At 41.5% G+C, this 17605-nt stretch overlaps 1 protein-coding gene across 1 annotated transcript; it reads right to left on the reverse strand.

The window, feature by feature from the left end:
* Positions 1–599: 599 nt before the first annotated feature.
* On the reverse strand, positions 600–3950 carry LOC135823039 (uncharacterized). Its single transcript, XM_065335873.1, has one exon. It carries the CDS (start codon positions 3948–3950, stop codon positions 600–602), a length of 3351 nt encoding a protein of 1116 aa, XP_065191945.1.
* Positions 3951–17605: the final 13655 nt, after the last annotated feature.

Below are 17605 nucleotides of genomic sequence, written 5' to 3' on the forward strand. Positions count from 1 at the left end.
AAGTGAAATCATGAATGCGTGGTTTGATGACGACTACTCCACAAACAAAGAAGAAGAGGTGATGGATACATGGATAGATGATGAACACTCTACCAGGAAAGATAAGATGATAGCGGACTACATTGACTATAGAAACCAGAAATGGTTTCCTACAGATATAGAATTGATGATTTTGGAAAATGAAGTAACTCCAGAGGATCTTGAGGTGTATGAGATGAAGAAAAATGGTCTGTATGATACCACATCTTTCTTCGAAGAAATAGAAAAATCCAAAACCAGAACAGGAATCGAAACAAGGTTGGAGATAACCCTGAACAAGGTTGGTTTACCAAAATATCTTAGCAAAACCTCATTCAACAATCTTGTTGATAAAATTCAGAGGATCAAGGAAGTAGCAAATAAAGAGAAAAAAGTTAAAGTGAGTTACCCATTCCTACTTTCGAAACTCATTGCTGATGAAGATGATGTGATCAAGATCAAACCATTCATTCCAAAGTGTAAAAAATCACAACAAAGACTTGATGTCATATGGAAGAACTATAGAGAATCGAATGTATAAGAAAAGTAAAAAAAATATATCTTTTTTTTCTTTCTCATGATCACTGGACAAACTGCTTCATCATATCCGGAGCATAACTCATGAATGAAATGCTGCTATCAAACCCCTCCTCAGCCAGATATCTTGGTATTTCATGGTGCCCGAACGCTAACGTGCTACATCCATCTTCTGTGATGTATCGTTTTGTGTCCAATGGTGATAAGGCTATCTTATTAACCGTTTCTCCGAAAATAACGTGACTATGACTCCGGAGTGTTGTCATTTCTCGATGGAAAACGGATTGATCCAAGAGACAATTTCGGAAATCATCATGTGTGATAGTTTTCTTGAGCACTGCTGTTTTCACCCCCTTTGCTCTTTTTCCACTTTCCTCACCAGAGTAACTGTACATCTTGGAGCGAAGTCCTACAAACTCAGTGATCAGTTTCCCACCGAGTTCATCTTTGAACAGGCCAACAACTTTCTTGTTTTTCTCGGAATATAACGGATGTGATTGATCATAATTGCTTGTATCATACTTATCAAGAAACTCACTCATGTCATCAAACAGATCATCAGTAAAGAAATGAAGAACCAAGCTGTCTGTATCGGTGTACAAGAGTCTCACATCAGAGCCATACATCACTTTCAGGTGATTGTAGTAAAAGTCATACATGAGTGTCTTTGAGAGATCCAAAATCGACATCCCAACATATATGGGCTTGTTGAGGACGACCTTTGTCCTGTTGCTTTGTACCCCGACCAGGTCATCGTTGAAGATCACATGGCGGTTGTACGTTGGTTTGGCAACAAGCTGTTTGATTTTTTTCTCCTCACGACTTCTCAGCAATTTTATGTTGACTCTCCTCCGAACGTTCTCCATAGTTTTCCCGAACACCGCATTGTTCATCAGTTTATAGAAGTCCTTAGAGAAATCATCCTGTGCCTTCTTCCGGAGGTCTGTATTCTTCTCGATGTAGTTTCTCATCCACGGTGTCTGAGTAAATTTCAGAGCACGATGAATTTTGACACAACGTAGTCCGAGCTGAGTGTAGAGTTTCAAGTTTCGGTAATGGAGAACGTACTTTGTCTTGTCCCTCAAGTTTGGTACAAGTTTGAGAGCATCTACTCCTGAAGAATTGAGTTTATCAACAAGCTCCTGCTGGTATGGAGATAACATGTCCTCATTGACGGAAAGACGTTCCGGAGCAACTGGATAATCGTTGTGCTTCTCATGAAGTTCGTGTGGATATTCCAGATCACACTCGACGATATACCCCGATGAGGAATCATCTTGAGTGTTCAGTATCTTGTTCAGGAGTTTCTCGGATGGTTTCTCCCACCGAAAATCAGACACTGGGAGATGCTGTGACATTGCCCAACCATAGAGATTGTTGGCATCGAGATACTGGATAAATGACGATGGCTGATCAGCATCAAATTTCTCCTGATAGTGATTATTAGCAGCAGCATATCGTTGTGAGACCATCGACACACCGCCTCTCATTCCTGATTCTACAAACAAGTGCTGATCATAGTCTGTTAGTAATTCCAAGGACACACCTGAGTACATCAACAGAGCATCCCAGGCAAATCCAGGCAGAGTGTAGTAATTTGCTGGATCCAGCTGATACGTTCTGACAGCTTCTACTCTGAAATTCTCAAAGATGTCAGCCAAGAGAAACACGTCGGTCTTGAGATACAAGTCGTGATAATCACCAAGAGTGTGACAGTCGAATTTCATCCACATTGTCTCAGCATGTTTGTAGTCATCGTCACTCACCCCCTCATCAGACAGAGAAGAATAGAACTTACTCTGTGCTGGTAGCTGAGTCTCATCGAACCTGGAGAAGCTGTTCATGTACTCATAGGGGTATACCCCTTTCCTCATCAACAGCTGATGGTTTGGCAACGTCTTGGTGTGAGTGAATGACTCATCTGGTGTCGTTTTCACCAGTCTATCGAGTGACGCATTGAGAAACTGGCAGCTGTCGATGAACCGGAACTGTCTCCATGTGAATGAGATGAATTTCTCCATGTTGTTGGGAATGACTGATATCTCACCCACAGTTTTACTCTTACACACACCATCCTTATCCGTGTATGTGACGGTCTCAACATCTGTCTTACCGATTGCTCCGATGAGATGATGACTGTCATAGCCTTTCAGGTTGTGAAAAACCACAGGGATGTGCTGCTTGTATGGATAAATTCTGAGTTTGATGTTACAGTCGTTGTGTGCGGCACCGCGGAAATCACCAGTGATGTGGTCGTGATCACGGACTCTGTCATCACCAAGTTTCTTTTTACAAATCCAACAGTCCTCTGTCTCTCTGAACAATTCTTCTTGTTCCTTAGTGAGATCCATCGGTGCTGGATTATTGAGTGCTGATTGGATTTTCTTCTCCTCATCTTTGAGTTTATCAAAGAATACATCCATGGCATCAACACCCCGGTAGAAACACTGACTTGTCATCACTCCGTCAGAACGCACCACGACGTAACCAAAACCACAAGGAACATGTTGTGAATCCCGGCTGGTTTGTTGGCTTTTCACTCCATCAATTTTCTTGATCAGTGCCTCAGTGTCAGCATAGATTACATAGGGACATTGTAGCATTTTGTGATGATTAATGAACTTCAGTGTTGGTTGATTCCCATCTTCGTCCGGTTCTGGTAGTACCATGTGTGCTGATAATCCAGTGACATTATCACAATACTCCTGATGATTGCTCAGGGATTTCTCTGTGTTGTGTGGTTGGAGACATCTTGTACAGAAGAATTTCCTGGCTTTATGCTTTGACTGATCGTAGCACAATCTGCTGAAATCTTTGATCCAACAGTAGTGATTCTGATCTTCTTTTTGGTATAGTAGAAGATTGATCACTTTCTCACCTCTTTTCTTTGTCAGCAGTAGTGGATAGATCACGTTATCCTCATACCCAAAAACATTGATAGCTAGGCTGTTTTGCTTCTCGACTTTGGAAATTTGACTCAGTGGTGTTGGAAAATCGATTCCGAACAGATCAAGTTTGTTGCTATAGTCTGTATACTGAGTTACCCTGTCACTATTTTTCTTTGCTGGATACAGAGCTGAGAGCAGTGCCCACATCAGACATTTATCATCCTTATTCTTGACATTGATGATTGCCTTCTTTTTCTTGAGCTCGTTCGGTAAATCAATGTAGGATTTACCTCTCATTGGCTGATATGCTGCTACATCAACGGAGAATCCGACGATATGATTGATGTGCCAGTTTGATCCATTCTGTATCCACTTATCGATATTTCTATGAATTTGTGAGTGTGCCGTTCGAATACCGTCATCAATCTCATGAGATGCTGTGACTGTCATTGGTCCACTCCTGAAGTATGGTGTGTCTGTGGTTGTTGTGTCATCTCCTTTCTCCATTTCTACTTGTAATGTCAGACTGACTTTCACACCCTTGAGATTTTCCAGTTCTTTCTGTATCAATGTTCTCAGTGGGATGTTGATACTATCAAAGAATATATACAGATCTGGATGATTCTCTTTCGGTTCATAGATGAACGATTTCAGAATCCCTTTGGGTACTGACTTTGAGACTGTGAACGGTGGTGTGACAATCGGTTTCCTCTTTCGATTCTTCCGAATCCGTTTCTTGAGAAGTTCCCGATTCTTTCTTTGCTCTAATTTTTTGTGAATCCACCGGAGTTGTTTCTCAGTCTGGAGTTTAGGTGATGGTGAGTTTGCTTAGGTCAAATTCCATCTTTACACTACACAAGGATTTTTTCAAGTGATAGCATTACTGTATAATCCCTACCCTCTAATATAGGATAGATTTGACCGTGAATCCGAATCACAAGATCGTGGGTTCGAGTCTCGGTTTTGGTTTGGTGTTTTTTGGCATGTGTTCTCAGAAACAGGATTCAGACACGCTCATTGGCATGTGTTCTCATTTTCTTGTTGTGAAACAGGATTCAGACATACGCATTGTGGTATGTGGTCTCAGTTTCGTGAAACAGGATTCAGACATGCGCATTGTGGCATGTGGTCTCAGTTTCTTGTTGTGAAACAGGATTCAGACATGCGCATTGTGGCATGTGGTCTCAGTTTCCGGGATTCGAACCCGTGACTCTCGATTTCTTATCCTGTGTGTAGTAGATTTACCAACCAGGCTATCGGGGTCAAACACATATGGAGTTGTTTATGTCTATTAGTACTGACAAGAGTCCGAATCCGGTGCTGTTGACAGTTATACTACATGTAGGTCTACCCCGTGATTTTTTTTTTTCTACCAACAAATCTGCTGCTGTGATCCGTGATCACAACCAGCTGAGTTGATCAAACGGCACCCAGCTGTCGAATCTTGCCGAGTAGCCTTTCCACCTCACAAGGGCTTGTTTCTTCTTGTTGTCCTTTCGGAGCACTTTCTCGATCCGGTAGATTTCTTGAGTAGTTTTCTGGAGCTCTTGTTCATAGAACGACCCATCAACGGGTTCACCATCGAGGTCCTTGACAGAGTACGTAGTGGGTCTGGTCGGGAGAATATCGGTGATCCTGAATACCTCCTCAGTCCAGTTCGGAGTGTATCCTTTCTCGAAATGTCGTTTCTGCTTCACCAGTCGGACATGATCATCTATCTGGAATTTAGTGGACCTGGATAGTGGAGATTTCTCACCCAGTGAGTCACGGATTAGATCAGCGTTCTTCTCCCGTGATGCCTCAGTTGGTGTCATCCGAACACCTCTGTGTTTTGTCGTGTTGTACTTCTCTACCAAATGTGGAAGGACATCGATGTACCTGCTGGTGGAGTTAGCACTGAAGTATTTCCACATCCTGGTTTTCAGAGTTCGGTTGAAACGCTCAACTACAACAGCCTTTCCTTCGTTGTGAGTACTGTACATCGTGATCTGATTCTCATCAAGCCAGTGTTTGAACGTTCGATTATAGAACTCGGTACCCTGATCAACCCACAGCTTACGTGGTTTCCTGCTGCTAGTTTTCACGATGGATCGAAATGCTGATTGGATGTCAACACCTTTCTTGGATTCGAGTGGAACAACCCAAGCATATCGGCTGAACAGATCAATGACAGTAAGCAGAAATTTGATTTCATCATTTTATTTACGAAAAGCTGTCATATCCACGAGATCGGCGGACCAGATTTCATCAATCTCACTCACAGTCACTTGTCTCCTAGTGAAATTCACACGCTTTGGTTTGTGTAACTCATCAGCCAGATCGTCAGTCCATTTCCTATCTATTTTTTTTTTTTTACTCCTAAACCTATCATCTTGAACAAACCAGACAGGAATCCACCTTCTCTGATTTCCGATTTCTTGATAAAATTGTGAACACGATCGACCACATACTGAGCATTTACCCTTGACATATGGTTGACCAGTTGATGTGACTTCTCCTTGTATTCCCCTCATCTGTTGCTTTTTCTTACACGATAGGCAATGAACATTCATCTTTATCTATCTATCTACTTTTTTATTTCTCATGGATACAAAGATGTACCAACAATCCCATATTTTCACAGTGATCTTCCATGTTCTCATCAATCTTTTCAGCACAAACAAGTCTGAAATTTCCATTATCCATTTTGTCAAGCTCTGCCTTTGTCAATGACATAAAAATCTGTGGATTATTGGTAAATATGTGGATGTTGATCGTGCCATGCTCCTGATCATCTTTCGTGAGTTCCAAACTCACCCCCAGAATATTTTCACGGAAATGTGGAATGTTGGAGAGAGAGTATCCAAACCCAACTGTCCCACGGGAGATTATGTGATACATTTTCATGTTTGTCTATCTATCTTTATTTTCTTCACCGAATTGTCATCATAAACGATTATATGAACCCTGTTACGTAGAGGTATACCGATGAGAATTCCAAAGATTTTCTATCAGCAAAGATGACTTCCCCTTGTAAGATTTACAAACTTGTGAGCCAACACACCGATCAGGTATACGTTGGCTCCACTTCTCTACCACTGAAAAATCGGATGTACTGTCACCGATCAGCCTACAAAGCCTACCAAAAAGGTGAACGGGGTTTTATGACCTCATTCATTCTGCTTGATCTCGGACATGTAGAAATTGTCCAGATCGACTCTCTGTCAATGTTTGATGAAGATGAGCTTAAAGGGGAAGTTAAGGCAAAAATTAAAATTTCACCAGTTGTAGTCTTCGGGGTGCTGAGTCGAATGGTCTTGGTCCGAGAAAGCTGAGACGCTCCCTTCCTACTTGAATCCCAATCGAACTCGCGCACTTCCACCGAAACTGGGTGACTGCGCCCTACGAGATGGGGATTTGTATGCAAAATGTCACTAAAAGCGCCATTTCGTTCTTATAAAAGCACGGATGACCGCGATTGGCCCATATGTTGTAGTCTTTTGGACGCTGAGTCGACTGGTTTTGGTCCGAAAAGGCTGCGATGCAGCGTTCCTCCTTTATTCCCAATCGAACATGGTTGAAGAAGCGGTCACGTGCTCCTGGGTGCCAAAATCACCTGGTCACCACGCCAGCAGGCGACAACTTTCACACCAAGGTTCAACTCGAGTGACAGGACTGCACCCAAAAAAGGTCAAAACAGGCTGTAAGTTGTACCCTGCAGGCACGGTGACCAGGTGACTGGTGTACGCAGGAGCACGTGACCGCTTGTTCAACCATGTTCGATTGGGAATTAGGGGCGAACGCTGCATCGCAGCCTTTTCGGACCAAAACCAGTCGACTCAGCGTCCAAAAGACTACAACATATGGGCCAATCGCGGTCATCCGTGCTTTTATAAGAACGAAATGGCGCTTTTAGTGACATATTGCATACAAATCCCCATCTCGTAGGGCGCAGTCACCCAGTTTCGGTGGAAGTGCGCGAGTTCGATTGGGATTCAAGTAGGAAGGGAGCGTCTCAGCTTTCTCGGACCAAGACCATTCGACTCAGCACCCCGAAGACTACAACTGGTGAAATTTTAATTTTTGCCTTAACTTCCCCTTTAAGAGGAGAGAACGATACTGGATCGAAAAACTGGATACCGTGAATAAAAACAAGCCTGGAAGATCAGTATCAGAGTGGTATCAAGATAATCACAAGAAAATCAGACAATATGCCAATGAAAGAGTTGTCTGTGAGAAATGTGAGAAGTCTTATCCAAGAAACCACAAATCCCATCATGAAAAATCGATGTTCCACAAGCTCCGTGAATGATAAAATTGATGATGCTTATACAATGAATACCAAAAGAAAAAGGAACTAGTGAAAGAAAAAAAGGTTTTTGTGTTTTCCTTTTTTATCTTTTTTATCTCTTTTTTTCCTCCCTTTTTTTTACAATACCAACTGCTCATTTTCTTGACTGGGGTGCTGAGTGAAATCGAACAAGACATCAAGAGCACTTCTGCCTTTGTTTCTTTCTTCTATGAAATGTATACAGTAGTATCCACACAGGACACTATCATTCATCTGTATCTTTGATGAGTTATACCAACATTTTTTATGGTGCTTCTTCATCCACCCGACTACCTCCTCTGGTGGTGATAAGCCAAAGCTGTCAAAATATTCATTACCAAACACACAAACCCAGTGAGTACCACCACCATCCAAGAAATCTTGGAGATTGATTACCAAACAATCCTTTGATGATAGAGGTTGTGGAAGCTGATCTTTGCTAAAAGTTCCTCTGAAATGTGGAATAGATCTCAGAATTTCATCAATGTCAAAGTTGGTCAGTGGTCTCACGTTCCTGGTAGACGCAACCCCTTTCCTTTTTGGTCTTTTTTTACCCCTCTACCCCTCCGTGTTCCAGGAAGTTGTAATCCTTCACCGGTGTTTCCTAAACCTATCATTTTTCCCAGAGCTGGTGCTAATAATCCAGCTGCTAATGCTCCGAGAAACCCTCCTTGCTTCTTGAGTTGAGTACTGGATAACTTGAGATCCATTCCTACTCCTTTTTGCTTGGATTTTTTGATTTTGGTAACCTGTCGGTTTGTGAGCAAAAGCATATCATTTCCGGATAACTGATTTTTTGTTAGCCGGAGTGTGATTCCATCCTGGGCACTACCAAGTTTCTTCTTTTGGTTCGGAGTTAGCATCAATCCATATTCTACATACTGACCAATCCCCCGACCAGCTGTGGCTCTGTGTGTGCTTCCAGAAATAGCACCAGAAATACCAGCCAGTCCAAGTGTACCAAGGATGTTGGGGGCATGCTTGATCACAAGTGGAGATATCTTCCCAACCAATCTTCCGATCACAGAACCGATACTACCACCTTTCTTCTGTGTTAGTTCCTTTGTTAATAAAATCTCAATGTCCTTTTCCAACTCATTCATGGTTCCTATCTACTATTATCTTTTTTCTTACACCACAACACTCATTTTGCCATTCATACCATTGAGTTTGAGATGACGTTCGGAGAGAATCAAACAGATGGTTTGGTAAGAAGCCGCTGTACCAGTGGGAAACTCAAACGGTTTTCCAAGTCTCCATCGAAGTTCGATATCAGCAGAGCTGTTCCTCAGCTTCTCCTTATGCTTACTCACATCTACATGAATGATGGTGTACAAAGACGCAAAATCCTCCACACTTACCTGACTTCCACTGTCTGTGTCAGCATATTTTTGGATGGCTTCTTGGAAAAGCATGTATGCTCTTGTATAATTCCGAGTAGCTGGACTGAAATTCATTTCCAAATCACGTTCTGGGAATCTATCGCTGTTGATGTACACAGATAAGCTTCTGAGGTCAGCATTGTCGAAAACCTGGTTGTTCTGTTCTTGATTCCCACTCCGATTGGCTGCTTGGATGGCAAAGAAGATATGAGTTGGGAGTTCCTCATTGCTGTGAGTAGTCACTCTCCAGGATGGGTTTGTCTCCGTTGATCCATACTGATTTCTATAAACCCGGACTTGCTCGAAGTACAGATCTCGGAGGGTGGACTTAACCAACTTACTTTCGATCTTACTAGCTAGTTGGAGTGATGGTCTCACCTTTGGTATCCACAAAGAAAGATGTTTGATGTCAAACCTTCCTGGATCAACACCATTTACTCTGTGAATGTAGTTGGCTGCTGATTCTCTAGTAAGATTGAGTGTATGCTTGACTCCCATGAATACCGTATCAATATCTTTACAAAAACCCAACAGTGATGATAAAGGAAGCAACATGGTTGTATCCTTATTTCCAGTCGTGATGAGTTGTCGGGCTCTGAATCCGGTATTGTAAGCAGGATTCTTCAGATCTCCTGTCTGAAAATGTTGTCTGAAATTTGCTCCAGTAAGTTGTGTTGCGTTTGGGATATTGGTTGTTGTCACCATATCAGCGATAGCACTGAACTCATTAGGAGATGCTCCTCCGATTCCTGTGTCCTTGTACCAGAGCATGTTGGTAGCAGAACTTCTCCCATAATCATCACTAAACTGGACCAGATTGAGAATGGTAGAAGCTTGTGGAACATGACTATCAACTCTCTCTATGTCTACTGAAATTGTTCTCCGCAAATATCATCTCTATTCTTTTGAACAGCGCACAAATCTTAAACTCTATGTTTTCGTGTACCGCTGCTTGACCCCACATCTTGCTAGTCCCCTTCTCCAATCCTTGTTCCAGCTTAGGGCTGCTGTGCCTGGACACCAGGCTCGCACGCGCGGCCAGGCACAGCGCGCATTAGTTCTTCCGCCTGTTTCTACGCAATATGGCATGCGTTCTATTTCTTTCCTGGCGGCAGACAGATGGAATGCTCTTCCCACTGACTGCCGTCAGGCCCCGTCTCTTACTCTGTATGTAAACATGGTAAAAATTCACCTAGGGTTCCCAGTAAAAAGGCAACGCCTGTTGGGACTCCCCTAGTAAAATAATAAAATCTACTACTACTACTACTACCATATTGTTGTCAAGTTGATACTCAACAGTCTTGAAGAGTGACCATCCGTTGTTGGAAAGAGTGATGATATCATCAGGATCATAATTGGAGCCATCTGCTGCTTTGACGAGACGCCCACGAACCTCAAGCAGTGCTTTGTGAGGAAGGAGGTACTCATCAAGATCCTTGGTTTCTATGATATGCTGATCTTTATTCATGTCATTGCTGTTCCTGGGTAGATATTCTATATACTCATACTCAGTTGTTGATTCATCCTTTGGTGGGTCTGTGAAAAGATCGAAATGTGGACTTGTGTAAGAGGCCATAGTTTCTACCTATATATTTTTTCTTTTTCTTTTTTTCTACAACCTCTTCATTCCTGAACCAGCAATGATGTTTGATAGGATAGCTCTCTGATTATCTTGGAGAAGCTCTTTACTCTTATCCAACAAAACTCGTTTGATGTCCTTGTTGTTTGATAATTGATTGATGGTATCTCTAACATGTGGATTGATAGCTTTGTCTTTACCAATAGTAGTAGCAAGCTGTTTTGCCTCTTTCTTTACTTTCATTTCTACTCCTTTTCTGTCACCCTTAGCAAGATCTTTTGCCAAATCAAAGACCATGTCTGGAGTGATCTGCTCTTTTGCTGCTTCCAAAGCTTTCTGAGCTGTCATTTTTCCTATGGATTTGACCTTTGGTGCTAAGATTTTGCTGGTGTTGTATAGTACACCTTTGGCTTTGTTGTACAGATTTCCAAGAAGACTTCCGCCGATAACCTTTTGTCTGGTAAGCTGGTTTCGTTTCAAGAACATGATGTCATCTATCTAGTCTTATTTTCTTTCCCGGAGATGAAGACTGAACGTGGTTCTTTCATTGTTGAGGTTCAGTTCCTTTCCATCTTGATCAGTTATCCTCATTATTACATCTGATATTCTGTCAGTTTTCGTCAATGGTAAAAACGTCTTCTCATTCGGTTGGATGTTGAGTTGGAATCCAGGAGGTTTATCCGGTGAAAAGGAGTAAATGACATCACCAGTTCTACCATTGAGATATGCCTCACTTACCAAGCTACAGTGAATGAGGATGTTGTGAGTGTCAGTGATATTCACAATGAAGTCAGATGTAGAAGTTGTATCAATCAGTTTCTTGGAAAATCCGAGCACAGGAGCAAGTGATGATGGGATGTCAAAGTCAACCTTGTATCCATGTTTGAGGTAAATTTCACTGTGTAGAGTGTTGAAGTTTGGCTCAATCGTTATCCCATCCTCATTTTCGATTTTTCTCTGGATATATCGATTGATGTCAGTCAAGTTGTAAGCACCTCTTGGAATGACATGAGTTTTCCAGGCTTTCCCATCAAAAATCCGAATTTGGTTGTTTGTGGTGTTGATGTTGAACCAACTATACCAGATGGTAGAATTGATCAGAGCAATTTCATACTTCGAAGTAGGTCTTCTTTTCATCAAGTAGTAATGGAGGGTTGAAAGATGCTTGAAAGTTTTGACTTGTCCCTGTGATTTGTGAACTGTGACTGTCAAAAAATAGAATGGTTTCCATGGTTCTATCTATACATAAGATTTATAGATCTTCTTGTATTCACTCTTTTTTATCACTTTATCATTCAACAAACGGTCCAAGATCTCAACTAGTTCGTTAATGACTTTCTTTGATGTATTTCCTGCTTCTCGGGAAGCGCAAAGTAAACTCAGTCGTTTTACTAACTCATCATGTGATTTGTAAAATCTGATTCCACTACCTTTCAAGGGGGTATGGTCCATGTCCATCTCGGAGTATATATATCCTTCTGGGAAATCTGGTGATGAACCGTCAACTTCAAAAGGTCTGCCTGAGACGTATACATCATTGTACGATTCTCCTTCTGATCTAGTAAACGGTAAAAATGAATTAGTGGACTGTGATGATGATTGAGTTGCTTGATCTGGAACTGGACTTGAGAGTTCTGGACTTTTTGGATTGATACCTTTCCTTCTGTTTCTTCTCTTTTTCTTAGTGGACTGTGGTGATGTTTGAGTTGCTTGGTCTGCTTTCGTAACTTGTACTGGTTTCAGTATTCTACTGTTAGCATTGATCATGAAGTCTATCCATTCCCTCACCTTGTCTATGGAATTTATCACAAGTTTCTTGTTTCCATCTTTATCACTTGATGAGTTAGGTCGATTTTGTGCCCCCCTTATTCTTCCAAGAATATTCCTCATTTCTTTCAAGTCCTCACCTTCTTTGATCTCTCCTGCTGGTTATAATGGATGATTGCTCCCCTTATACTTATTGATGAGGTCAATATTTTTCTGGTTGAATGATTTATTAGTCTCAGTAATGAAAGAAGAAGTTCTACCATCCAATGGTTCTGGAGTGCTACTTCGGATGGGTTTGATGAATGAACCCACCACAGATGGAATTTGATGGAGGGCTGATGTGATTGCTGCTTGGTTAGTCTGAAGTTGTCCAAGGAGTGCATCCTGCCGTTTATCGTATTCCTCACTTTGTTTGGTTAAATTTTTAACAACAGGTTTTTGGAACTCTTCAACAAACTCCTCCTGCTGTTGCTTGCCGATCCTTTTTTCCAGTTGACGTTGCTTGAGAATTTCTCGATTTTTGAGAAAGGTGTCAATGACTTCCTTCCGATGTTCAGGATTTTCTACTTGAGTAAAATGTGGCATGCTTATCTACCAATATCTTTTTTTCTTCTCACTTCTCCAAGAACCTATCAAATCCACATCGGTACATCTCTGGCTGATATGTTGCTGTTTTATCAAGCATGAAAAATGAATGTGGTTTCTCTGTTGCCATTTCATAGGCTTCCGCAAACTCGGTTTTCTTAAGATTTTTGGAGTGATCATGTGCTAGACATTGGACATCTCTGTTGTCTAAGCCCTTGTACAGGAGGAAGCACTTGGTATTCCTCCGGATATATTTCGGTACATCATAGTATGATTGACAAAGATAAATACAGTTACATTTCTTGTTCCGAGAAAGACTGAAGTATTCCATCACCTTTGTCATGTTCTTTTTGTCAATCTTGATGTCATCAAAAATTATCACCTTATTTTCCTGATCATCGAGATCCTCCACTGGACAAACCTTGTCTGGTTGTTCAATGATAAGTTTACCAGGAGATATTCCATTGTAAAACCCATCAAGAAGTTGATATTTTGGTTGTTGAGGATTTATTGTGTAAAGAATGACCTTATCACAGTTCAACCATGATTGTAGAAGCATATTACACAGGGTGTTTGTCTTCCCACATCCCGTTTGTCCAATCATCATGTAGTGACAATCAGGAAGCAAGTAGTGATGCTTTGTTGGTTTCTCCTTGTGCTCATCAAAGTTGATCATTTCCATGGTTTATACCTATAAAGGATCATTTTTATTGTTCCAACACTCTCAAGAAAGAATATATAGATAGATAAGGAAGATGAGTTCAAAATTTGGAACAGCCTTGGAAGCTAATTCGATCAATCTTGATTCCTATGCCAAAAAAAGGGAGTTATTTGTCATCAGTGAAGAAAAGCTGGATAAAGCTGGTGGAGATGTGGAGGGACATATTGACATGAACTATCATAGCATCTGCTTTCTTGGTTATGATGGAATAAGTACCACTTGTGCGGCACCAACTGGGTGGGTTACAAGTGAGATAGGAAAAGTGGATACTTCATTGAGGAAGCATGTTGATGATGATGAAACACGACTGAAGGTGAGTGGCACACTGAAAATGAAAGGAAATCTTGACATGGGTGGAATGGAAATTGTAAATGTGAAGCAACCATCAAGAAGTACATCTGTGGTAACATCAGAATATCTCAACACAACACAAAGTCGGACTCTCTGGACTAGTGGGCTCAACCAGATGAAAGGAAATCTTAACATGGGGTTGAAACACATCATCAATCTCCGAGACTCAACAGAGGATGACTCAGCAACAACAAAGGAGTATGTTGACAGAAAGGATGGAAAGGTGAAAGTCAAAAAAATGAAGAATATCATCCCGAGCTCATCAACCACTCCACCAGAAGCCACACTTCATGTCTTTCCTATTTACAAAAGTCCAACCAACAAACTGATTGTCATTGAGGATCTCTTCATAGTCGGTCAAGAAACAAGTGGTAGCAGAAGACGTTTTCATCTATCATATCGAGATGTGTTGGGAGAAAAAGCTGTAATCCGATACATTACTGAACATGATATAACAACGGCATATCTGACCTTCATCAACAACACATTGACATTACCAACTGTGAGTGGATACAATCTCATTGATGAATGGGAGCTGGTTTATCATGAGTACTGAAAATCTTAACTATATGTAGATAAAAAAAATGGAAATACCTCATTTGTTAATACTGTTGACCATGCTACCATTTACTCTTGGTTGTATTCTTGATCCGTTGGATAAGGATGGACTCTGTTTGACAACGAAACCTCCTACTGTCATCCAAAGTGAAAGACCAACTCCGGTTGACATCCCTAGTGAAACATCACCACCAACAGACCATATCACTACACAACCCCCTTACGATCAGACGAAACCAGTAAACGGGGATAACCCTCATTTGACAGACCCCAATCTTTATCTTTTATCTCTGATTGTTATTCCTATAGTTGGTGCTGTTGTATATCTCATAAAACGTTCCAGCTGTTCGATGAGTGTTGACCCTGAAAATGATCCAAGAAATTTACAACATCAGCCTAGGTTAGATTTTAATCCGATGCCATTACCAGATGTGCTTGGTACGATCAATCTACCAAAATCACCTTCAACCTTTGATGTAACTAGTATAGTCTGATGGGGAGAAAGAAAACGGTTTATGATATAGTAAGAATGAACAAATTTATGATCTTGATAGGAATTGCTTTTCTAGCTCATTGTGTCAGAGTGAATGGGTTGGTAATAAACAAATGTTGGGAAGAAAATTCATTCTGGATTTGTGTTCCGCTTACACATCTTAGTCCACCTATTAATGTACCAGCAGCATCTGTACCACCGACAACACCGACACCACCGACAACACCGACACCACCGACAACACCGATACCACCGACAACACCGACAACATCGGGAATTACATCGGGAATTACATCGGGAACATCGGGATTTACACCGACAACACCGACAACATCGGGAATTACATCGGGAACATCGGGATTTACACCGACAACACCGACAACATCGGGAATTACATCGGGAATTACATCGGGAACATCGGGATTTACACCGACACCATCGGGAATTACATCGGGAACATCGGGAATTACATCGGGAACACCGGGAAATACATCGGGAATTACATCGGGAACATCGGGAACATCGGGAACATCGGGAAATACATCGGGAAAATCAAACAACTTGATATACCTCCTTTTCCTTCTTCTTCTCATCCCCATTGCTGCTGTTGGATTTCATAGACAAATAAAAAAAAATATCATAGAAAGAAGGATGAGAACCTTCTTACTCACGAAACCACCCACCTCATGTAAAGATGATCAGGTGAAAAATAAGCCTTACATACCCACAAAAGAAACCCTTGCTGAGGTGAGAGCAGCACTCAACTCAGGATGGAAACCCCCTATTACAAAAAAAGCTGATGAAAAACAAGAAAAGATATATGAGGAAATGAACCATCCCTTAGCAAAACTAAAACAGGGGGCAATTGAGTATGATGAAAAGATAAATGCGGAATTGATCCATCCCTTAGCAAAACTAAAACAGGAAACAGTTGAGTATGCTGAAAAGATAACACGAGAGCTAGAAGTTGGGAAATATATTGTTGATGACGAGATGGAAAATGGGTATGAGTTACCGCTTGATGGTGGTGAATCCTCATCCAAAGCTGAATCACCCGAAGTTGGCTCAGAAACCGACCCCACATCAGTCCTCGAAGTGAGCCAAGATGGGGTAAGTGAAAAAGCTCAAGTTGGCTCACTTTCGATTTTCTCGGAGACAGCAAGTTGACTCACTTTTCTGGAACGGGGTTGAGCCAACATGGGATCAGTGGTTAGAGTGGTAAAATTAGTGCTATAGTAGTATAGGGGGAGGGGGAGACTTTGGAGGGAGGCCCGAAGGGCCGATCGACAAAGTCGATTTTGGCTCACCTGGAAGGTGAGCCAGAACCCCCTCCCCCTATACTACTGACTTCAACACTAAAAGAAAGTTATTAGAAGCTGTTTTCATCCGTAAACACAATCCTACTCTATGCATTCAGAAAGAAAATGTCACAAAACTGAGACTCTTCACCTAGCATTCACACACGTATTCATTTGCATACACCTACATGTACACCTCAGAGTCACAGTTCCTCACTCTATCACATTCACCTGCTTCCACGCCTTCATTTCACTCACCTTTTGTAGTAGCTCACACCGTTGGAACACTCTCACATCTTTTCTTCTAATTTCTTTCGTCTTCTCTCCCACTTAAGTTTTTTTTCACCTCACCTTGTATACTTCCCACTATCCTATAGACGTATACGTAGTTTGTTTCTCCGCATAGCCTCTATTGTGAGACAAATTTTCCCTGATGATAGTCTCAAGAAAATCGATTAGGAACATCAATTTTGATACATGTATTCTCATTGATCATTTTTGTAATGTCCGCTTCACTTATACTATTTATCGCCTTAATAAAGTTATTGTCTCCTCGTCGCCTATTCAAAAGAAAGTTAGTTCAGTATAATTTATTTCAAGGATTGCCCAGAGGCCATGATTTAGGCCTATCCGGCGAGGGGTCTCCATTTCTGTACAGTTAGGATGAGAATGTGAGAATGCAAAGTGGGCAGAGAAGGAGAAATAACACAAACAGGGACAAATGGGAAGGAATGGGGCATTTCATGATCACTGAATTGAGAAGCTCAGCGAATCGTGTTGAGCGTGAATCACCCACTTCAAGGCTTCAATTCAGTGTTCAAAGTTCACCATCTTCTGTAAAACCACTTCAGATCTCCAGCTTGTCCATGATCCAGGCCGCTTAGCAAGCTCAACGATCTCGATCCACATGTCATGCCATCCCTCGCCATCATTTCCACTGAAAACACCCCATTGTCATTGGTTCATCCGACTCACGACACAGCGATGTGCATGCATGATACTATATTGATAGTTATACTGCTACAACTTAGTACAAGATTAGTACAACAGAATAATAATATTATCATGTGGAAAAGTGTGAAAATGTGAGTCTGCACTTTATAAAACTTTGACTGATGT

The sequence above is a fragment of the Sycon ciliatum genome, chromosome 8, assembly GCF_964019385.1.
Source record: "Sycon ciliatum chromosome 8, ocSycCili1.1, whole genome shotgun sequence".
Taxonomy (NCBI): Eukaryota; Metazoa; Porifera; class Calcarea; order Leucosolenida; family Sycettidae; genus Sycon; species Sycon ciliatum.